General features: G+C 37.2%; 1 protein-coding gene across 1 annotated transcript; it reads left to right on the top strand.

Moving 5' to 3' along the window:
- The first annotated feature begins 235 nt into the window (after positions 1-235).
- Positions 236-21,736, top strand: LOC145256258 (lymphotoxin beta receptor inhibitor-like). The gene is made up of 5 exons (XM_080114919.1): positions 236-374; positions 3,636-3,802; positions 6,797-6,880; positions 10,157-10,341; positions 20,750-21,736. The coding sequence occupies exons 2-5, from the start codon at positions 3,678-3,680 to the stop codon at positions 20,926-20,928; spliced, it is 573 nt and encodes a 190-aa protein (XP_079971045.1). The 5' UTR covers positions 236-374; positions 3,636-3,677; the 3' UTR covers positions 20,929-21,736.
- Positions 21,737-25,209: the final 3,473 nt, after the last annotated feature.

The following is a 25,209-nucleotide window of genomic DNA, read 5'->3' as shown; positions in this document are numbered from 1 at the left end:
GGACTCACTAAAATAGGGGTAAATGTCAGACATCTGGTTGGATGTCCCATCCCCTAGAAGAAAAAGTTTAAGAAAAATGAAAAAAAAAAGAAGAGAGAAACCGGACACACACACAGACGTTCAGCTTTATATATATATACACACACACATATATATGTGTGTGTGTGTGTGTGTGTGTGTGTGTGTGTGTGCGTGTATTCTCACGCATATGAACAAAAGTTATAATGATGTCGACATGCAATGCGCATGCGTAAATGAAAGAAGCGAGGAAAACAATTGCACCAATCAGAACGAGCTGTGCGTTTCACTTTAAATTTTTAGATTCGCGTGTTTTAAAAACAACTCGGCTGAGCGAGAAATAGACACGCGTTCAGGTGAGAGAATAATAATTCATTTTTACAGATATGATAACCAATTTTCGGTTCTTATTTACAATGCAACCTAATTAAAAAAAAAATACAACCAAATATTTTTACTATGTACGTAACTGTTACTACGGAGATGTCATGTTTCAAAAATCACGTAACTTGATCAAGTATTTTTTTTTAATCGAGAAAATCATTTTTAAACGATGCAAAAACGATCACTGTGAACGTGGTAGCATTACAAAGTTGATCTCACAAGTTTGAATTATTGTGGACTTATCTATTTTTGTCTTTTTCAAGATGGCGACGTGAGACAGTTCCTTTTTGCTTACTCATAAAATCTGATTATTTTAGTTTAAAATAAAACTACTTAATCAATGTACGTAATTTTTGGAATATGACATCTTCGTTCTGCGACGGGTACTACACCATAAAGATTTTTCTGTATTTTCTGTATTCATTTTTTTTTTTCTTAGGTGGAATTCTGAATAAGAACCTAATTTTCATTTGTCCGGTTTGAATTACATACTACTACTGTGGTCTGTTGGGTTACAACCAATATTTATTCTACTTTGAAAAAATTATTTATTTACGAAAATTATACAAAAGTTATGAATAAATTAAGCAAAGGGCGATTCAAAAGTGTGAGGAGATGATGGGGGTCTATGATCATTCTGTCATTTTACTTTATAATTGTCTAAACTATTCCTAGCTAGAATTCTCAATCACCATAATACCACATTTACTCCAGGGATCGTTCTAATTTAAATTACCAAATATTTTTTTTTTTTTCGAAATTCATAAACCATGGCATATAATTCAAAACATTGTTTTTGCTTAACTAAAAACAAAAACTTCTTCTTCTTTTTCTTCTTTTTTCTTTTTCTTCTTTTTTATGTTTCTTCTTCTTTTTCTTCTTCTTTTTTCCTTATTCTTTTCTTCTTCTTCTTCTTCTTCTTCTTCTTCTTCTTCTTCTTCTTCTTCTTTATTTTACATACTTTTCATCATTATCTTTCATTTTTGTGTCAACCTTTATCAACTTTTACTATTATTTTATTATTTTATGATTTGATTATTCATCATTCTTTATTTTTTTATCCTAATTATCATTTTATTTTATTTTTATTAATGACTAGTCTGGATGCCCGGCGTTGCCCGAGTGTTTGGAGGTGTGTGTTGAGCCAAAAAAAAAAAAGAAAAAAAAGTGGTAGTAGGCAGACAGGCAGGTTCCAACCCGTACCGCGAAAGAGGAAAAGAAAGTGAAATAAAAAACGTGACCTCTTTGCTGTTGCGCCCATTGCCAAAACAGAAGTCGCAGAATGTTTAAATTAAGGCTAGTTAATTGAAAAGAGATGATTTTCGAAAATATTGGTGAAAAAAGCGACCCCTCCCTATAGAAAAGTAGCCAGTTGAGGATGAAGGAATTAATATTTTTTGCCAATTTTTCGATATTTGTCGTCCAAAGGGTCGAGCTTCAAAACGATACCAATCTCGTGAAAATCCATCACCCTTGTCGAAAGTTTTTAGGCAGGCAGACATACATACATGCATACATACATACATATACATACATACATATATACATGCATAGCCCTTGAGCCTCTGGAGGGGTATAGGCCATCTACAACTTTTTGTAGATGTTTTTATAGCGAGGAGTTCTTTTTACAGGGTGAGGGTGCTGTACATACAGCGCCTAGCCTTCCCAAATGGTCACCCATCTGGTACTGGCCAGGCTCAATGTTGCTTAACTTTCGTGATCTGGCGAGAACCGGTGTGTCAACGTTATTGTGCCGTACACATACATACATTTAAACAGACAGGTGAGATTTATATTATAGACTAACGAGGGTACCCGGCATTGCCCAGGTGTTTGTAGGTGTGTGTGTGTTTGGGGGGGGGGGTAAAGCAGAACATAAAGGAAATTTAACCCTGTTTAAATTTAAAAAAAAAAACGATGTAACAGCGATTTTAAAAATGGAAAAAAAAATCTTTTATAGGTATAAAAGAAAAAGATGGGGTGGCAGGAAGACTCGAACCTGGAGCCTTGAGGCCAATAGGCTGACGACATACACCTGTGCTACGGCGTCGGAAGCAATGTAAGATGTTAAATTTAGCGATTAAAAAGTGAATGAGTTCAAATTGCGGTCAAACATCACGCTATTCCGCAGTTAACTATTTCTGCGAGACAGTTTTTAAGTGTGTGCTTAATGAGGTCAAATCCACACTTAATTTTACTGCGGGATAGTTTTTTTGAGTTTGTTTTTTTACCCAAATTTGTCTGGTTTTGTTTCCCCAACCTGTTGAGGAAAACCAGCTCCTCCATTTATTAGGGAAGTGTCCGAATGAAAGCAATTGTCTGATATGACGGTGAAAACCAACATTGGCCAAACGTTCATCGCTTTCTGCTCATTAGTTTCACATCAGTTTCGCTTTTATACGAAAAAGCCGAATCAACACGGGAGAAGTCAAAATAGCAATGATTTTGTAAAAGTCGCTGTAAATAAATCTAGACGCAACGCGCGTTCGCAAATCGTACATATTATTATCTATTATCTAAGGGGTATATGATAATGGTTATTTTTTTGTTTTTTATACATTCATAGTGCCTCTTTTGGGAGGAAAATTAGGATCCCTAGACTAATCTGACTTTGTGTCATACCCAGACTTGGTAGGAAGTCAGGAAAATGTCCATAAGTTTTCTTCTCCTTTCAGAGAGGATATAGGTTAAATAACTGTTTCAGGCTATGGATAGTCACCTGCATTAGAGAGCTGTTGTCACCAACGTTGTTAAACGGCAGGCCCATTGAGGATGGTGATGGTGTCTGGTACCTGAGGCACCCTTACTGGAGAATACCGACAGATCCAATCATAACTTTTGTACCAATCCATAATGTTTACTTTTGAAGGATAATTGTGATTCCAAGGTTAATATAACCTTGTGTCACACCCAGACCTGGTCGAGTGTCAGAAAAATTACTCCTTCACTCAGAGAGGGAAGGAGGGGGGGGGCTTATGTCTGTTGTCTGAGGTCCTCTCATTTCTAGGTAAATGTCAACAGGACTAACCAGGATAGTGTATTGTACCAAGACCGTCTTTATAACGAAGGCCACGATTGTACTCAGTGTTTTTTTTTTGTTTTTTTTTTCTTTTTTTGACGGCAGGGGTTCTTCATATCAAACTGATGCTGTATCTAACGTTGCACTGATGGGGATGCAGATAATTAACTGCAATGTTAACATCTATTTCTCTTTCTTTTTGTTTTTCTTACAGTTTATTCGTCAGCTAGTGGAAACGGAATTTCTTAAATCGACAATGGCAAAAAGAGTTATCTCCCTTTGTCTTTTTCTCGTGTCAGTTGAAATCATCCAGTCAAATCTCCATGACGTCGCTGACAAAGAAATCAATGCAAATGATATTCAATTTGGTAGAAATAAAGAGTAAGTATATATATTTTTTGTTTTGTACATTTTTACTAAGAGTTTTTTTTTTATTTTAGTTTGGAGTCACTACTTATCAAGGCTCAAATGCCACTCAAGGATAACGGTTAATGAATGTAAGTTGGTAGTGTAGTAATTGTTAACAGTGTAAATTGAATTTGATTATTTATGAAGACGGCTCAACAAGAACTTGTTTACATTGGATTTGAAGGCTGTCATGTTGTATTCAATCGGGAAGCAGTTTAGATTCAGGCACAGCGTCTCTTCTGTGGGAAACAGGTTGTAGGAAAGAGAAAAGGGCATCACCTATTAGGTTTTGAAGCTGGTTTTGATCTCTCCCCACATATGACAAAAGTACATCATTTTAGGACATACCTAACTCTTATACAAATAGAGGCTTGCATCGGCAGTGAGATATCTACTGGAGCGGTAGAATGATCTAACCATTTTTCCAGCAATCTTGGCAACAGATTTGATGTATGTGTTTCATTTCAGATCAGGAGTGAAGGTCAGTCCCAGAAGCTTGTCAAGACATGGAACCTCCCCAAGATGAGACATTCATGTCAATTGGGCCGTGGTGGGGGTCAGAGCGTTATTGATGAAAGCAGAGAAGCTTGGTTTTCAATGCATTAAAATTAACCAGCCACCTTTTCCCTCATTGCACTACATTCTCAAGATCAGAAGAGAGAGATTCAGAAAGATCTTGGTCATAATTTTGTTTCTTTTCAATTTTTGCAATTTTTTCAGCGGATTATTATAGATTGGACACTAATCTACCAGATTTTTGAAAACAAAAAACACAAAAGTCAATATTTAGACATTTTGAAGGGGTGTTCAGTTTTTAATTACGGCATTCTAGTAAATCGATCACCCATATTAGAAACACTCGACAAGAAAATGTCACATGGGAGAGTTTTTATTTTTTAATTTGCTGGAACTTAACGAAAATTATTTTTGTAAAGAGCGAGTGTTTTTTTTTATGGGGGTGAAGTCGCCATTGGAGAGTCTCATCCGCACAAGAAAAGTTTTTTTTTTTTTTCAGATGTAAGGGGTCATTTTAATTTCTCACTTTTTTTTTTAGAGGGGTGGGATCATATATTTGCCTTTTTTTTGCTCTCATTTATAATTTAATTTGGGGGGGGGGTAAGGAGAGGCACGGTGGTGTGGCAATTTTATTTTAGTATTGCACAATTTAAAGTAATTTTTAATAAAAAAAAATGTATTTTTATTAAATGTTATGGTTCTTTATACACCTTGCTGTAAACAAACAAAAAAATATCAGAATCAGCAAAATGGCGAAAACGAATTTTTTTCCAAATCGATCTCAATTTTATCAATTTCTTTTTAAAATAGAAGGATGAAGATCACTATAACAATATAAGCATAAAAACCAATAAAAAAATTACATAAAAATTCAATTTTTTGCAAGTGTTTACGGAATTTTGGGTCAACCTAATATATATGTAACATTTCAACACTGGACATACATGGGAACAGGTAAATGCTTATCCGTTATTGCTGGTGAGTGATTCTGAAAACACAAATCAATTAATAAAGTTAGTTCGCCATACGGTTTTGTTCTTTTCATCGTTGCTCCCTCCACCCCCACCCATATGTGCAGCTTGGTCTGTATCGTTAGATCATCCAATCACTTTTGATCTTCTGTTAACTCAAGACTCTGTTAATTCGTGCATGGAAACACAAAGAGATTTGTTGGTGATTTAAAGGTTTTGTTGAGAAGGTTAAAAATCTTTCATGGAGAGAGACCAAAAATTAATCAGATTACGGCATTTTCCGCTCAATGCAACACTTTCTGGACTGCCGATTGGACTCATTTGATGAAGTCAAGAAAGCGTGTCAAGAATTCTTTGATTTGAAGCCTGTTAAATGATACTTTGACGAAATCCAAAAGCTTGCAGATCGATGGCAGAAAGTCTTGGAAAATGATGGGCTTTATTTTGAGGATTAATTTTCATTGTTTTTGTTTTTTTTATTTACTTTTTCTTTTACTCATGTTTAACAAGGCACATCGCCACTTGGACGTAAGGGACTACTTTTTGGGACCATGCCTAAGAAAGATTAACAAGATGTTGGTTTACGTTACATTTAAACTTCTGCATATCAGTACAGCCAGAGAAGCAAGTAGCAGGAATGAAAATTCCAAAGTCCAGTTGTTTGAAGGTAGAAACTATTAGAGTAGAAAGCTTTCTGTTATTTAGGAACCTCAACAGTGAATAGGTGAGATTTTATTGCAAAGCGGGTTTGTTGGGGATATATATGTCAAGGGGGCACAAGTGCAACGAGTTCATCAGAGCACATTCCATTAAAATATTTGTAAAACAGGCACGGAGATGCAATATTGCAGTGATGGGACAGGGGTTGGAGCTTAGTTAACAAAGTGGGATATATTAGATTGAAAACTCTTTTTTGGACCCTATCCAAGAGAAAGATGCTAGTGGTAGATGCACCGGCCAAGATATGGTAACACTACTTCATGCATGGGCGAATGGTGACCTTGTAGATATATAGGATACTCCCAAGTGTGAGTAGTCTTCTAGCTCAATAGGGAGAACCTACATTCTTTGCAGCAGCCTTTGCAATGTCCTCACTGTATTTGTTCGAGTTCATATTGCCGACAAATGTTAGGCCAAGGAGTTTGAAGGAAGAATTCTCAGGTAGAACGTTATTTGTCATGGATGTAGACGGTTGGAGAGGCGTCTTGTCATTGTTGAAGGAGAGCAACTTAGTCTTACTAGCATTAAATGTTACCATCCATTTACGGCCTCATTCCACTACGGTCTTGGCAAGTAAGATTTCAGTTTTTTGCAAGTGTTTAAGAACTTTTGCGACAACCTAACATTAATGGAGACAGACAGACATAGTGAGTTTTATAAATTACATTGATGTGGTAATAAATTTCTGGTGAAAACAACATTAATATTATATATATATTTTTTTCTTTCATTTATATTAAAAAAAATTTTTTTTTTCCAGTCACCTGAAGACGCACCTGAAATATCTCGATGCTGATTATATGAACAACATCAGTGAAAAGGAAACAGAATTCCTCTTTTTTAAGTAAGAACTTTTTTTTTACACACATAAAATAATACATAGATTCATTCTTTTTTTCTCATCTTCATAGTTGTGGTTGTTTCACTACATTTCGACCAACTCATCCTCTGACATTCTTCAGGTGATTAACTGCGATGGGATATGAATGCTGAGTCTCTTAACTGTATCCCCAGTAATTACTGCCTTCCATAGTTGTTGTTGTCTGAGCACATTTTGGCTAACTAATCCTCTGGCTTGCTTTGGTAGGATTGAAACTACTCAAACAATGTTCACTTGAAACTGTAGAGATTCAATGCGTTTATCCACTGTGCCACAAGCTCTGAATAGCGATCAAGGTTGGATTTTATAGTCTTACCCATATCCATCGTCCAAAAGATGTTACGTTCACGAACATTCATTCCTTGTCAATTCATACATACCTACAAACATTTTACGAACATTCATTCTTTGTCAATTCATACATACCTACAAACATATTACAAACCTTCATTCCTTGTCAATTCATACATACCTACAAACATTTTACGAACATTCATTTCTTGTCAATTCATACATACCTACAAACATTTTACGAACATTCATTCCTTGTCAATTCATACATACCTACAAACATTTTACGAGCATTCATTCTTTGTCAATTCATACATACCTACAAACATTTTACGAACATTCATTCCTTGTCAATTCATACATACCTACAAACATTTTACAAACCTTCATTCCTTGTCAATTCATATGTACCTACAAACATTTTACGAACATTCATTCCTTGTCAATTCATACATACCTAAAAACAGTTTATGAACATTCATTCCTTGTCAATTCATACATACCTACAAACATTTTACGAACATTCATTCCTTGTCAATTCATACATACCTACAAACATTTTACGAACATTCATTCCTTGTTAAATCGTACATACCTACAAACATTCTATGAACATTTCACTGTAATACAAATTGTTAAATATCTCCATGAGACAATCCAGTCTTCGTTAAATCACATTCCATCCTACGAACACTTTGCCTCTTCTAATACAAGTAGTTGGTAGTAAATAAAATCGGTTCTCAACCTTCAATATTCGTCTGTCTTTAATTATATAGAGTCAGAATCTACACACTTTCAACATTGTTCATTTCATGTATTACCTCTGTGGCATCCTTTTCCTACCCCTAATCCTTTTTATAAAAAGAGAGGCCATAAGAGCAATTACGGTTGGATTTTATGGTCTTATAAATTCAATTTTGTCTGAGCTTCCATTATCGGGTCAGTATCGAATGGTATTATTATATTCATTATTTGTGCATTCATTATTTTTGCCGACTCATCTTCGTAGTTGATGTTGATTCACTATGTTTCAGCCAACTCATCCTCTGGCCTTCTTCAGACGATGGACCGCAATGGGATAGGAATGCTGTAACTTGTCCACATTAATTACCACCTTCCATAGATGTTGGAAATCAATTAAGGATGCTATAAATAGGATATCCCAAAAAGGTTCTATTGCTCCACAAACCCTTGACTCTTTGCTTAAAATTAAATGGATTTGAAATTATTCTTTGTTAAAATTTAAATGAGAAATTTGAAAAACTTTGAAGTGTCAGAAATAATGATAAAAATTACTTTTTGTTGTTGTTGTTGTTGTTGTTGTAAGTCCAATATTTCACTAAAAATAGCTTCATCAGGGTAAAAAGTCTGGTCCTTGATTTTTTTTTCTTTCTTATTTTTATTTCTCATTTAAATTTACAATTTCTACCCTGACGAAGCTATTTTTAGCGAAATATTGGATTTATAACAACAAAAAAAAGTAAATAAAATGGTTTTATCATTATTTCTGACACTTTTAACTTTCAAATTTCTCATTTAAATTTTATTCAAAATAAGTGTCTTCTAGAAGTGTGTGACCATCTTTTACTTTTATATTCTTTGTTACTATTTTTATTACTAACTGTCCCGACCCAAAGTTGCCTGGTAATGTTTTTGCTTGCAATTTGTTTGCTCTTGTTTTTAAAAAAATTTTTTTTTAAACAATTACGCTTTTTATTATCATCTTTTTTATTTATTCCAAACAAAAGGGAAGTAATTCTTTACTGATAAAAATAGACTTACATCCCTTAAGATGGTGTTCATATGAAAACGACATATTTGGTATCCCAACTAAATATATGCAACACTACCCGCTCCAAATGAAGAAGTAATACCTAGAAAAATGGTTTCATGACAATAGAACAGATACTACACTACCTCTCTCTTAGAAATGGACGAGTTTAAGCCTGGAAAGATGTTATCAGTGATACAAGCCATAGAATAGATAGTAAAATACCCTTCCCAAAAAAGGAGAAATTAATTCCTAGGAAGATGATATCATGGAACTACTTCCCAGTTCGCTATAACATGGCCGTTTTCAAGTCCAATGTAAACAAGTTCTTGTTGAGTTGTCCTCGTAAATAAACAAACACTACCCAAGTTCCACAATTACTGATCATCATGGTGTTGTCTCATCAGTCACCTGACTCTTAAAGCTTATTCTCGAATCGTCTTTGGGCCTTGATAAGTGGTGACATCCTCTTAGTTAGAAAGAAAAAAAAAAACTCAAATGAGAAGATATTGCCACGGAGGATGGACTTATGACAACAAAACAATTACTGCACTAAGCTCTCCCACAATTGTGCATTAATAGATAGTACAACAGTACAATTAATAGAAGTAATAGTATAGGTTTGGTTTCAAACAGACAGATATCAAATCTTTATTATTAATAGAAGTAGTAACATAGTTTTAGCTCCAAACACACAAATACAAAACCTCCATTTTTAATAAGAGTAATCGTATAGTTTCGACTTAAGACAGACAGATACCAAATCTCAATTATTAATAGAAGTGATAGTATAGTTTCTGTTTCAAACAGGCAAATATCAAAGCTCGATTATTAAGAAATGTAATAGTATAATTTTCACTTCAGACAAGCAAATATCAAATCTCCATTATTAATAGAACTAATAGTATAGTTTTGGTTTCAAACAGACAGATTCCAAATCTCCATTATAAATTGAAGTAATAGTATGGTTTCTGCTTATAATATAGTTTTGACTGCAGACAGACAGATACCAAATCTCCTTCTAAATAGAGCTAATAGCATAGTTTTGGCTTCAAACAGGCAGATATCAAATCATTATTAATTGAAGTAATACTATAGTTTTGACTTCAGACAGATTGATACCAAATCTCCATTAGTATGCTTATTTGAAATTTCCATTTCCTTTCTTTGTCTCGTAGTATGCACGATTACAACAAGGACAAGCGTCTTGATGGATTGGAAATCCTGTCTTTTCTTCTACACAACTCCGACGATCAAGATTTTGCAGATGCGAAGGCAGATCCTCGCTTTGCCGATAAGTCAGAAGAAGAAATAAATGAAATTCTCCAAAATCAATATTCTCGCTTACTGGATCACGCATCAGGTAACATTACTTGGGTTCGGTCAGAAAATCAACGGGAACAAGCATGCTGTGGGCGAACTGTGGACGGATAATTTTTGTCTGATATGTGCAATAAAAAAAAAAGAACCAGCTTGCTAAAATTTGAATGAGTTGACTTTAAAAAATATTTATGGTAATTGTGCAGATTTTGATCTGGACGTATTTAAAGTATCGGCTCAGCTCGGCTTTGCTTGAAACATGACGTCAACTGCTCAATTTGCCTGTAATCTGACATAAGACACCGATCAGCCAATCACAATGCACAGCAATGAACAGACGACATTTGGATGAATATTGGAAGAGAAAAAAACAAAACTAGATCTTAGATAGAAAGCATGCAGACTAACAGCATTATTAATTAATCTGTTAAACAAACAACTTCAGAAGTAGTTTGTGTGTGTGCGTGTGTGTGTGTGTGTGTGTGTGTGTCAAAATAAGAAATTAATCGGACCCGAAAAAGAATTGAATTATATGTAATAGCAAACAGGTTCCTGAACAGAAGTGTGCGTTCTATCCCAACCATCGTCAATGGACCTGTGGTCATCTCATCAGCATCAGTCAAGGCCAAACTATTTGCCAAGAACTTTGCAGCTAATTCTACTCTATGCGACGAAGGCTATCAACTCCCCATATTTCCTCCTATAACAGACAACACGCTATGCAACATACAAATATCTGTGCGTGAAGTCGCCAAGCTAATCAAGAACCTTAATTCCAATAAAGCAACTGGCCCTGACGCCATTCCAATTATAGTGCAGAAAAGCTCCAACCAGAACTTGCCCCCATACTTACAAAACTGTTTAAGCGTTGCCTTAAGGAGAAGTGTTTTCCAACATCCTGGAAAACCTCATCAGTATGCCCTGTATTTAATTCAGGTGATAAGTCATCTCCCTCTCAGTACAGCCCAATAAGTCTCCTGTGTGTCATGAGTAAGCAGCTGGAATCCATATTAAATAGAGAAGTAGTCAACCACCTCAGCAGAAATAACCTTCTTAGTGACACGCAATATGATTTCCGTTCTGTCAGATCTACAGCAGATGTACTAACAGTTATATCTCATGGGATTAGTGAATCTCCCGATGGAGGCAACCTTTCTGGGGCAATTGCTCTTGACATATCAAAGGCCTTGGATAAGGTATGGCATAAGAGCCCACTTCACAAGATTTCCAGCTACAGTATAACTGGAAATGTTTTCCCAATTATTAAATCATTTCTCTCTGATAGGCTCATAAGTGTAGTGGTTGATGGGAAGAAATCAGAGGCTCACAGTATTAATGCTGGAGTCTCTCAGGGGTCCATCCTGGGCCCAACTCTCTTCCTGATCTACATCAATATCTCCCAAAACACAAATCATTCTTAAATACTTACTTACATAAATTATTCATTGACATCTATGCTGATGATGCAACCATCTATGGCAACACATCAAAGGCCGTGAATAACAAAGTTCTCTCTGATTCTCTCTCTTCTGATCTTGAGCGCACGGTACAGTGGGGGAAGAGGTGGCTGGTTACTTTTAATGCATCTAAAACCAAGCTCCTATCTTTACACCATCAACGCTCTGATCCCCATCTGGCATCAATTGAAATGGATGGCTCTCGTCTTAGGGAGGCTCGATGTTTTGACAAGCTTCTGGGTTTGACCTTTACACCTGATCTGAAATGGAACACGTACATCAGGTTTGTTGCCAAGGTCACTGGGAAAATGGTGGGATCCTTCTACCGCTCCAGAAGATATCTCACTACTGATGCAATTCTCTATCTGTTTAAAAGCCAAGTACGTTCAAGGATGGAGTACTGCTACCACATCTGGGCAGGAGCTGCTAAAAACAGCCTATCCTGCCTTGACAGAGTACAAAATAGACTTTGTGGCTTAGTGGGGAATGCCTTTTTCTCTTCCCTGCAGCCTCTCTCCCACAGAAGAAATGTTGTGAGCCTGTCTTTGTTTTATCGTTATTTTCATGGCAAGTGCTGGTCTGAGCTTTAATCTCTGCCCCCCCCTCGCCAATCTTTTACAAAAAACACCCGTCTAGCTGAAACCACTGTCATTAATTTTCCCCACTCTTTATCTGTGCCTAAATCCATGAGCAGAGCTTCTTTCTTAGAAGTGCATGACTGTGGAATTCTCTTCCGTTTGCCTGTTTCCCACCTGACTACAACTTGGATGTCTTCAAGTCCAACATAAACAAATTCCTGACAAACCACCCCCTTAAGTAAGACACTTTGTCTAATCTCCAATGCTGACGATTACTACAATACTATCCCATTGATTACTGTACACGCAATAGCCCTTATTCCTGAGTGGCTTCCAGGCCTTGATAAGTGGTGACATTCATGTAAAAAAAAAAAAAATGTGGCATTAGATGCATCATTTGAAAGAGAAGCTCCGTAAGCAACGAACGTTGCTGGAGGTGCACAATTTTTTTTTTTTTTAACTATTTTCTTTGATGAAAAAAAAAGTTTTAACAATTGAACCTTTTCTTGCAATTTTCTTTGAAAAACAAAAAACAAAAAACAACCAAATAAACAAAAAAAAAACAACAATTTTGAGCAAAACAAGAAGCTTTTGAAGCTTTTTAAAAATCTTAATTCATTTTGAAAAAAAAAAAAAAAATGAAAAATAAAATGCTTGTAGTAAAGATGTGTTTGCAATGAAACATTAAATGGAAAATAAAACAAAATTACGGTAGATCGTTTTTTTTTATTATTATTTATGGCTGACTGGGATAGCTTCCATACATTTATATCAGATCTACCTCTGCATTCTATGTTTAAAAAGGATGTGTGCTCTATCTGACAGAATGGTTAATTGTAAGTATATACCATTTCATACCCTCGAAAAAGTTCCAGCAAAAACCTAACAACCAGCCATGGTTCTCTCCAGAATGTGCTGCTGCCATTGCATAGAAAAATCACTTTTTCCATTGCTTCCAATGTAATAGATGTACTGAGAGTAAAGCCGCTTTCAGGACTGCCAGCAACCATTGTAAGAAAGTAATAAAGAATGCAAGAGAGTTGTATGCTCAGTCCATCAAGTCCAAAGTAGCTGAGCACTGGTTTGGTTCCCATCAGTTTTGCCAAATAGCAAACAGAATCCTGAACAGAAGCGTGTGCTCCATCCCAACTATCATCAATGGACCTGAGGTAATCTCGTCAGCATCAGACAAAGCCAAACTCTTTGCCAAGAACTTTGCAGCTAATTCTACTCTTTGTGACCAAGGCCGCCAACCCCCAATATTTCCTCCTGTATCAGAAAATACGCTATGTGACATACAAATATCTGTACGTGATGTTGCCAAGCTAATCAAAAACCTTGATTCCAGTAAAGCAACTGACCCTGACAGTATTCCAATTATAGTACTCAAAAAACCTCAACCTGAACTAGCGCCCATACTTACAAAACTGTTTAAACATTGTCTTAAGGAGAATTGCTTCCCATTACCCTGGAAAATCTCATCAGTATGCCCTGTATTGAAGAATTCAGGTGATTGCTCATCCCCCTCTCAGTACAGGCCAATAAGTCTCCTGTGCGTCATGAGTAAGTTGCTGGAATCTGTGTTAAATAGAGAAGTAATCAACCATCTCAGCAAAAATAACCTTCTTAATGACACACAATATGGTTTCCGTTCTGCTAGATCTACAGAAGATGTGCTTACAGTTATATCTCATTTGATAGGGTTTGACATAAAGGTTTACTTCACAAGATCTCCAGCTATGGTATAGCTGGAAATGTCTTCTCAATTATTAAATCATTTCTCTCTGATAGGCTCATAAGAGTAGTAGTTGATGGGCAAAAATCAGAAGCTCACAGTATTAATGCTGGAGTTCCTCAGGGGTCTATCCTGGGCCCAACTCTTTTTCTGATCTACATTAATGATCTTCCAAATCACGTCCTTACATCATTCATTGACATTTATGCTTATGACTCTATCATCTATGGTACCGCATCTAAGACTATAAACGACCCAGTTCTCTCTGATTCTCTCTCCTCTGATCTTGAGCACGTGGTACAATGAGGAAAGGAGTGGCTGGTTACTTGTAATGCATCTAAAACTAAGCTTCTATCTTTACATCATCAATGCTCTGATCCCCCATCTGGCATCAATGGAAATGAATGGCTTTCGTCTTGGGGAGGCCTCAAGTTTTGACAAGCTTCTGGGCTTGACCTTTACTCCTGATCTTAAATGGAACACATACATCAAATCTGTTACCAAGGCCGCTGGGAAAATGGTGGGATTCTTCTATCGATCCAGTAGATATCTCACTGCTGCTGCAATTCTCTATCTATATAAGAGCCAGGTACGTCCAAGGATGGAGTACTGCTGCCACATCTGGGCAGGAGCTGCTAGAAATGACCTGTCCTGCCTTGATAGAGTTCAAAATAGACTTCGTAGCCTCATAGGAGATGTCCTTTTCTCTTCGCTGCAACCTCTATCTCACAGAAGAGATGTTGCAAGTTTGTCTTTGATGTATCGTTATTTTCATGGAAAGTGTTCAACTGAGCTTCAATCTATGTTTCCCCCTAGCCAAACTTTCACAAGAAACACTCGTCTAACTGAAAACACTATCAATAATTCCCCCAACTCTTTAACCAAAACGTAGATTCCATGAACAAAGCTTCTTTCTTAGAACTGTACACCTGTGGAATTGTCCTCTGTTTTTCTGCTTTCCAGCTGACTACAATATGGTTGTCTTCAAGTCCAACGTAAACAAGTTCTTGATGAGCCGTTCCACTTAAGTTAACAAATTTACCGACTTTCCATTACTAACGATTACTATATTGTCCAATTGGCTACTCTACACTCTTAACCCTTAAATTGGCTACTCTACACTCTTAACCCTTATCCTCGAGTGGTCTCTGGGCCTTGATAAGTGGTGATGCCTATGTAAAAAAAAAACAAAAAAAAAACAATCTACCGTAAGTTTACGTCGCTTACGGAGCCTTTCCTTGAAATGATGCATTTAATTACGACCACGAGAGTAAGAAGAAGGTTTGTTAACTGAAAAATGTCTGCAGGCAATGTAGGTAAGATTTGTCAGACTGTCAGTACTATATGAGGGCCATTTGAAAAAGAGCAATAAAAAAATTTTAAAAGAAAAAAGAACACAGTTAGATTAATACTGAAACTGAACTTTATTCAATATAAAATATAAATATTATCTATGTAAAATTAAGTAATTTTAAAGCAATATACAATTTAATATTGATAAAACTGAATTATGAATTTAGGGAACAAACAATTAAAGAAACATTAAACACAAATATTTTTTCGTCTTTGGAACAAGATCACAATGTAGTATCTGTTTTCATGCTACACTTTACCTTTTCTGTCCTCAGTCGGTGGAGGAGAAATCTTTCATGGCTGAGATTATTTTTGTTCCTAGCCAGGGTGGCCCTTATTGGGAAGCTGGATTTTTCCCACAAGATTATATGTTGAAATATTTAAATAACTATTACTTTAAATACAGAAATTATATTTAAAGTTTTGGTTTTCTGTTCTATGTCCGTTTTTTTCCCCATGTTTTTCATCAAAATGTGTAGCATATTAGTTGTCTCACAAGCCATCATCAGTGATCGCTCACTGGCAGTAACCTGTGGTGTTCCCTCGAGACCAAGTGACAACAAGTCTCCCCAGATTTCCAGTGTTCTCCAATTCTTGACCACTTGTGCAGATGATTGCATGTTACTGCAACAGCTGTTTTCACTGATTTCTCGTTGGCATCGGCCATTGGTGTTTCCTGGGGTTTGGATGACAAAATGCCTCCCCAAGGTACCAGATTTGAACTGCACACTTTCAGTGGAGATTTGGTTAGGACTTTCCCACCTCGGTCTTTCCATCCTCCCTGACCCTTCACAACTAGTTTGTGTGGTGCCAGTCGATGTCATTTACACCAGTTTTTTTTATTATTATTACTATGTTTATCGATATATTTTAAAAAGAAAAATGTCGGCATGCTTGCTATGGAACTTGGTAAGTTTGGGAAAATGGGTTCAAACAAACAAATTATACAAAATACTGTTAGAAACTCACCGAATATATGTCCGCCTATGTCACAGTAATATATATTGAGCGAGTTTCGAACAGTATTTTGTATAATTTTTTTGTTTAAACTCGTTTTTTCAAACTTACCTTGTTCAAAACAGCAAGCATGCTGACATTTGCATTTTTCAAATACATCGGTAAACACTGTATGTTTTTCGAACAAAATAAACACTTTACATTAAATAAAAACACTAAAAATTTATCCAGTTTGGTAGAAAAGTAACTTATATTGCCTTTGATAACATTTATTTGTTATATATTTGTTTTTTGAAAACTTTTTCGAATCTATGTATATAGTAAAACAAACCCGCCATGTAAAAAAACAAAAACGAAGTTTAAAATATATTTCAAAGAAATAAATTACACCCGGTGCTAAAATATTGAAAATTCACCGATCGTAAAAAAAAAAAAAAAGCTGCCATGAAAAATGCTAACTTTAAAATATTTGGAAATACTCAGTGAAAAGTTTTATTTATTAAAAGAAAATTATTATATAAAAATTGTTTGTTTTGCAGTAAAATAAATGAATAAAATGAAATATTCGATTTTCTCTGATAGAAATTAAAGTTCAAAAACTAGTTCACTTACTATATTTTGTTAGATTAAAATTATCCCAATGTGCAATTATAATAATTATTATCCAAATGGAGAATTGTTCTTTCTCTTTAGAACATACATGGACAATCGGTAACACAATCGGTAGCCATATTTTTTATGCCTGTTAGTGTGACCACGTGGTTGAATACCGTAAACTTTCTGTACCTACAAGTTGATCAGAAAGTGACGTTAAGCCGTCATGTTCACCGGCCTACTGTCTCGGTGGTGGTGATTTAACGCCACATGAGATGTAATTCTTGTTGGAATTCAATTAATTTCTTATTTTCACACACATGCACGCACGCATGCACACACACACACACGCATACACGAAGTCCTACCTAACTAATATTCCTGGTAAACCAAATGCAAAAGAGATCCAGGCAATTGCACTTAAGAGAACAACGAGGATACTAAAAAGAGCTCTCGGTTAGTTTCAATAAAAAGCAGGGGAATGTTGGTAGCTGGTTTGGCTGCCCTATACCCAACATTACAATTTTCAAAGAAAGAAAATTAAAATCAAAACAAAACAAAAAAAACACAAACCTACGTCTTCGGCCGTCTGCAGTTGTTTTTCTAACAAAATTGATAAATTCATAGTTCTGTTAGTCTCCATGTTTTCTATGTAAGATCTAGTTTCTTTTTTTTTTTTTTCTCTTCCAATATTTATCCAAAAGTCGTCTGCTCATTGCCGTGCATTGTGGTTAGCTGATCGATGTCTTACGTCAGATTACAGACAAACCCGAGCAGTTGATGTTATGTTTTAAGCAAAGCTGAGCTGACACTTAGATACGCCCAGATCAAAATCTACACAATTACCATAAATATTTTTTAAAGCCAACTGATTCAAATTTTAGCAAGCTACGATTATCATTTATTTTGCTATTTTTCTGTTTCGTACCCTTATTAAATTTGATCACCAGCGAGGCTCGGCATAATCTGGCGGTGGACGTCACTTTCCGTGCAAAACCAAACCGACGCTTATATACGGCCGATTCAAAATCTACATAAGTACCATTTTTATATTATTTTAATTGGAATTCATTGTGATGAGTATTGTTTATTAATTTTTATTTATTGCAGCCTCATCTTTTTCTTAGTTGCTTCACAACGTTCCGCCCAACTATTCCTCTGGCCTTCATCAGGTGGTAACCGTGACGGATAAGAACTCTGACTCTCCTGACTGCATTCACTGCAGTTACTGCTTTCTATAGTTGTTGTTGTCTCATCACGTTTTTGGCCAAGTAAGCCTCTGGCCGGCTTTAGGTAGGAATTGAAACCGCTATCTTCAGACAGTTCTCACCTGGAACCGTAGAGATTCAACGTCTCTATCAACTGCAACACGGGCCCCGATAAATCTGAATATTTTGGTTAAAGAAATAAAATAACATATTTTTTAGAGGGGAGGGTATGTCATTTTATTATTTTTTTAAATTTTAATTTTCTTTTTACTAGACCCCATGTTGCAAATTTGTTAACCTCTCTTATGACCTTTGTATGACTTGAAATACTTGAGACATTAATTAAAAATAATAAACATTTAATTCATACCTTTATTGTAAAAACAAAACAAAACTTAGGGTTAGGGTTAATTGTTGTCAGTTGGACTCCAGGAAACACCACAGGTTGTTGACAGAGAGAGATCTTTGATGATAGCCTGTGGGAAAACTTATAGTGAGTACATCATAATAACAACAATAATAATAATAATAACGACAATAAATTATTATCGTTGTTATTATTGTTAACACAACAACAACAACAACAACAATAATAGTAATAATAATTATTTGTTACCCCCCCCTCATAAAAATTGTAATTTTGGCATAAACTGATACCACACCAAATAATTGAATAGGATCAAATAGAATGGAAAGACTGAAGAACGTTCAACTATATATATATATATATATAAAAACGACAGTATTTTTACACCAACCTAATAGCACTCATACCATTGACACATGTACTAAGAGAGACAAAAATGGAATACCAACTGGAGAAGAATGGATTGAAGATCAGCCACATGTTATTTATGGACGATCTGAAATTGTTTGGCAAAACAGAAAAGGAAATTGACTCTCCGGTTCAAACTGTACAATAGTGGAGTGAAAACATAAATATGGAGTTTGGAATTTCTGAATCTGCAGTAGTTAATCTTAAACGGGTGAAGGGCATCATTGTGCCAAATGGTAAAAGATTAGGAGATCCTGATGCAGAAGGCTACAAGTACCTGGGTGTGCTTGAACTTGATACGATGCTTTGCAATGAAATAAAAAAGAAGACGAAAGAGGTGCATATGAGGAGACTCAAACTGCTGAAATGGAAATCTGAAATCTAGACTGAAAGGTAGGAATCTGTTCTCAGTAATTCTTGGGCGGTTGCTGTAATCTGGTACAGCTTTTGTAGGATGGACACAGGAAGAAATGAAGAAGCTGGAATGAAGATGGAAACTGTTGGTCAAGTATGGAGCACTTCACTCAAATTCGAACATGCTTAGGCTGTATATCCCAAGGAAGAAAGGAGGAAAAGGGCTGATTGAGATTGACGGATGTGTTGGAGGAGAGCTTAGAAGTGGTCACCACTACTTGGCTAACAACCATGAAGTGTTGCTTGCGGCAGTGGCGAAAGAGGAAAAGCTAGATAAAGATTTATTGGTAAGAATCGAAGCAAAAAAGTTGACTGAGTTGGTAAGAATGAAACTTCATGGTCAGTTTGAGCGAGATACTAAGACACAAAAATTTCAAGACATATGGAATTTTCTGTCAACAGGTGAGTTGAAAAAAAACCCCAGAAAATCATATATTTGCTACTCAGGAAGAGACGCTAAAAACAAATGCAATAAATAAAAACATCTATGGGAAGGACTATTCTGATAAGTGCAGGTTGTGTGGTTTATCTCTTGAAACAGTGTCATGTTAGTGCATGTTCTACACTTGCGCAAAAAGTATACAAGCATCACCATGACACTCAGACTCCAGAGAACACCACAAGTTGTTCTCAAAGAGAAATCTTTGATGATGGCCTATGTGACTGCTCCTAGTGAGTAAAAAAAATAAAAATAATAATAATAATAATAATAATAACAATAATAATAACAATAATAATAATAATAATAATAACAATAATAATAATAATAATAATAATGATTGAAGCTGCATATCTATAAGTTCTCTATCCCCTCCCCCACCTCCTCCCATTTCTCCATCAGAAGAAATTTTTATCCGCTTTTTCCCCGTAAAAGGTACATATTACATAGTTACATATATCAAGTAAAACACTGAAACAATTAAGAAAAAAAAAAAAAGGAGGAGAAATCTAATTTATTAAATATAATGTTAAAAAAAAGTTGTGACCTTGGGGAGGCTTATCGTCACTCAAATTCCAGTGGAGACCAATGGTTGCTGCCAGCGAGAAGTCAATGGTAAGCGGCTGTTGCGATAACGCAAATTCATGTGCAAATGTTATCGAAGGAGGTGGCGAGTACTGGAAACCTGGGGAGACTTGCTGTCGCTCAGCTTCCAGGGAACACCACGGGTTGTTTTCAAGGAGAGATCTTTGATGGCCTGTGTGAAAAGCTCCTTGTGAGCCAATAATAAGAATAAATAATAAATACTCCTCCCCCTCCTCCTCCCCCTCCTCCTCCTCCTCCTCCTCCTCCAATAGAGGTTAAATATTCTGTCCCCCCCCCCAAACAAAGATCAAATAAACAAAACTCTCAAAACTTAACATCTTCTCATTCTTTTTCAGGTATACTGGATAAAATTTTAGCATCGAGCGATTCAAATAATGATGGCTACCTGGATTACGTTGAGTGTTCACAGGCTGGTGGACTCGAGAGACTCACAGTTGAAAAGAAACAACTTAATGACGACAACGGCAGACAGGAACAAGAACAAAAACATCATCATATAGAACATGATAAATAATTGCAGTATTGCGAACAATAAAATTTCCCTAAAAAAATATCTCGTATTCTTATATCGTAAAATTTCCAGAAGAACTGGAGTTCAAATATTTCTGCTGCATACTCAACCTTATCTCATACATGTAGGGAGGTATCGACGTCATCCTACATACAGCGCTTGGTATTTCCATATAGTCACCCATCTGGTACTGGCCAGGCTCGATGTCGCTTAACTTTGATGTACCAATATAAGACGTTCTCACATATTTACTGATCCAAGCAACTTCCGGTTTTGGAAATCGTCACAAGTAAATGGTGGTAATCTGAAGATGCCGACGAAAATGTAAGTCAACACATGTAAGAATATCTGGAAACTGGTTATTTTCATTAAATATTTTAATTTACAGAAAGATTTTTTAAAATTAAATATATTTATTTATAGAAAATATATTCAGAAATAATTAATACTAAAATAAATATTTTCTTTTTTTTACTTTAACTGCAACAACTGCTGAAAACACTATTATCAATAATTCCCCCCACTCGTTATCTGTGCCTAAACCTAAACGTAGATTCCATGAACAAAGCTTCTTTCTTAGAACTGCACGCCTGTAGAATTGTCTTCCGTTTTCCTGCTTTCCAGCTGACTACAATATGGTTGTCTTCAAGTCTAACGTAAACAAGTTCTTGATGAGCCATCTCGCTTGTTAACAAGTTTACCGAATTTCCATTACTAACGATTACTATATTGTCCAATTTCTACTGTAAACCCTTTAACCCTTATCCTCGAGTGGCCCCTTGGCCTTGATAAGTGGTGATGCCTATGTAAACCCCCCCCCCCCAAAAAAAAACCCTCAACATTCACCGTTAAATTGACGTCTAGGTATTTTGAAAACAAATATCACATTTAAATTTGGGTCAGACAAATAATTTTCTGGATATTAAGATCTTTACTGTCCAATATAATCCATTATGTTTTCATTGGCGGCCATGTTTTTCTTAACTAAAAAGTACTAATGCGCATGCGTGTTATGAACCCCCCCCCTCTCCCCCATATTAAGAATGCTGGCCGCCACTGATATTTAGTAAGTAATACATTTGAAAAAATGTCTTAATATCCAGAAAACTACTTGTCTACCCCAAATTTGAACGTCATATTCGTTTTCACCATACCCGAAAACCTGAACAAGTCATGAATTTAAAGGTGAGTGTTGAGTTACAGTTTAAGTAAAAAGTTTAGTTACCAGTTAGTTGTACAAATAGCCTCGAACCCTATTATTACAAAAAGGGACATGTTAGGTCGGCACCGGTATATAGTGCTTAATGTAAACAAACGTTTGCTTATATTTATGTGATTATTGAAAATGTAATCCTATGATTAAAATTTAATTTAAATTAATCAGGTTGTTTAACAAATAAAAAAAAGAAATGAAAGATTAAGTTTTAAACATCATCATTCATTATTTCTCTTTTTTTATTCGTTATTGTTCAATATTTTACATTTTTAATTCTAAAATAAAAATTTTAAATTATAAAATAAAACATATTTAATTATTTTAAAACTTTATCTTTCATTATTTCTTTTTCTTTTTTTGTTAAACAACGTGGTTTACTGTGTTCGTTACAACTCTACTTTCAACCGAGTCGTTGTTTGTTTCGTTCACCACACTCTTTTCTTCTACCTCTTCTTTTACACACGTCCGTTCGCTTTAGTGACTAAAAATCGTCTGTCCTCCCACTTTTCTTTCCTCGTTATTTATGGAATCAGGGTACGAGATTCTCCGAGATTCCCCAAGATTCCACGAGACTTTTTTCCACATAAACGCATGCGGGCGCCATCTTGATCCTCAATTTGTGCTTTGCATGCACAAACGCGCAGCCGCTTTAACGGTAAGCCACTTCTTTCTCCACACTCCCCCCTGATCTCATGATCACAGAGATGGCAGGGGGGTGGCGATCGCCGCCGTCAGGTGCTTCTGCGAAGGGGGACAGTGCTGCTCTCGTCTTCGCGTGCGCTCTCATCCACCGCCTGATGGTCGGGGAAGGCTTCATCTCCGTGGAGGCTACTGATATCAGAGTCACTGCTTGATAGGGATGGTGCAAACCAAAGCGATGGCCTACTCGTCTCAGAGTCAGAGTCACTCTCATCGTCCACTGGAAGTGGTACATGTGTCGCCGGCCGTAGGTCCCTAACGTGACGGGGTACGCCATCAACCTGGACACACTGCTGACTCACCACATCGGTCACTGTGCCCCGTTTATACTTGTCAGTACATCGGTTTCCTGGCGGCTTCACCCAGACAGCATCCCCTTTGGCATATCAATTCCGTTCTATCTCAGTGGCCGCAGTTGTATCGGGGTGGATTCCTTTTTCTCGGACACGGTACTGATAGATTGCGTTTGCAGGCGCTGTTCCTGGAGAGACGCCATCCTTTGGCATGAGATTATACCAGTACACAGCTTCTGCGATGGTGCACTGCTTCCTGACTGCAATTGTTTTGATGCTGCGATGGCTTCTCTCAGCTATACCATTGCCAGAAGGCACATAAGCGCATCTAAGCCACAGCCGCACACCCCATTCTGCAAAAGGCTGGATCGTTGTCCGTCAGCACTTCATCGGGTGCACCTCTTTCACAGAACACGGATGACAGCTGGCGAATAATGTTGCAAAAGTCCTGGCGCCCGAGGAGTCTCCAGACTGCGAAACGTGTAGGCCCACAATCGATGAGGGTAACGAAGTGGTTGCCACCGTAGTGTGTGATGTCCATGCCCACTCTCTGCCACTTACCACTCACTCCCAACTCCCCTTTCTTCCATCGTGCTGGAGCTGGGTCGATGGATTGGCAGGCCTCGCAACTTTCCACCATTCTTCGGATATCTTTTTTTTCTACTCCTGGATCAATCATCTTGACAAAGTACAGTGTTCGCTTGATGCCAGGATGCCCACACTGTCGATGAATGTCCATGATGCGCGCTACCTCCACATTACACACAACTGCTGCACATGTGTTTTGCAGATTATCAGAATCTCTCCGAGCACCAGCCAGAAGCCATCGTTGAGAGACTCTTGTCAGAGCATCTGCTCTGTTGAACGCAGACCTGATCAACACTACGTCCAGAGTCAGGTCATACTCTGTGATGGTGTCGACCAAGGTGGCAAGCCATCTTCGAATTAACATCTCACTCGATGCTCGTGTCGTCAGCCGTGCTCTTCCACTTAATGCATCGGTTATCCACCGATGAGTGCATGCCGAATCAGTCATGATATGTAGAAACTTGGCTTGCCATTGAAGCGCCAAGTTAACACCCTTCAATGTGGCATCAAGTTTGGCCAGGTTTATGTGCCTCGAATCATTCTCTGGCCGAAGACAACAGGCATCTTCAATAATGGAATCATTAACTGCCAGGGCAACTCCAAGGGCCAGTGAACTAGCATCCACCCAGACCGTGAACTCATTCCCGCTGGCGCACCACTTTCCCTGAATGGGGTCATCACTGGTCACCCTGGACACAGTCTCTGTCAGCATGCTCCTTAGGGTGACATCGTGTACTGCATCATCCCATCCCGACGACACGGCTGTTGCACGTCTTTTTATGGCTGCCACGGCCACCCTAAGCCAACCGTACACAGGGAAATGGCCTACCATCTTTCCACAAAGCGAAAACACTGTTCATCGAGTGATGTTTGATGGGACCTTGGGGACGTGACTTCCTCTTCTCCAGCAAAGTCCCTCCTTGCTATTGCGCACATGCAGGCCGAGAACTTTTGCTCCATCGCACAGATGCTCTGGTTCCTTACATGTCAGTCCAAAGCTCTCAAAGTGCATTCTAACCGATTGCGCTGACATGAAGCTCTCATTGACGAATATATCATCGATGTATGAGGATGTTGCCTGTTGCACTGCCTCATCTTGCTGCCGGATAGCATGCATGATTGATGTCATAATGCCTGGTGCCACATTTAGACCAAACCCTAGCCTGGTTAGACAATATCGGGTTCCTCCAATTTCCACAGTCTGAAATGGCCACAATTTCTTCTCAATGCGTATTTTCAGATAGGCCCTGCGTAGGTCCAGAGTTGCCACGTTCGATCCCTGCTGTCGCCACTCCCTTAATTTGAGTGCACATACATCAGCCCTTGTCGTATATGGGTCGACATGCTCATTGAGCTCACGGTAGTCTAGGATGGGGCAGACCTTTTGTTTGGTCTCTTGTACAAGAGCCATCAAGGGAATCAGCCCTCGAGGGGGGCCAAGCTCATCCTTTTGGTATGGAAGAAGCCAGCCATTGTCAATCCACGTTT

This window comes from Euprymna scolopes, chromosome 32 (assembly GCF_053919585.1).
Source record: "Euprymna scolopes isolate OS-2025 chromosome 32, ASM5391958v1, whole genome shotgun sequence".
Taxonomy (NCBI): domain Eukaryota; kingdom Metazoa; phylum Mollusca; class Cephalopoda; order Sepiida; family Sepiolidae; genus Euprymna; species Euprymna scolopes.
Note: the sequence above shows the minus strand (reverse complement) of the source record. Positions and strands in the feature narration are given on the sequence as shown.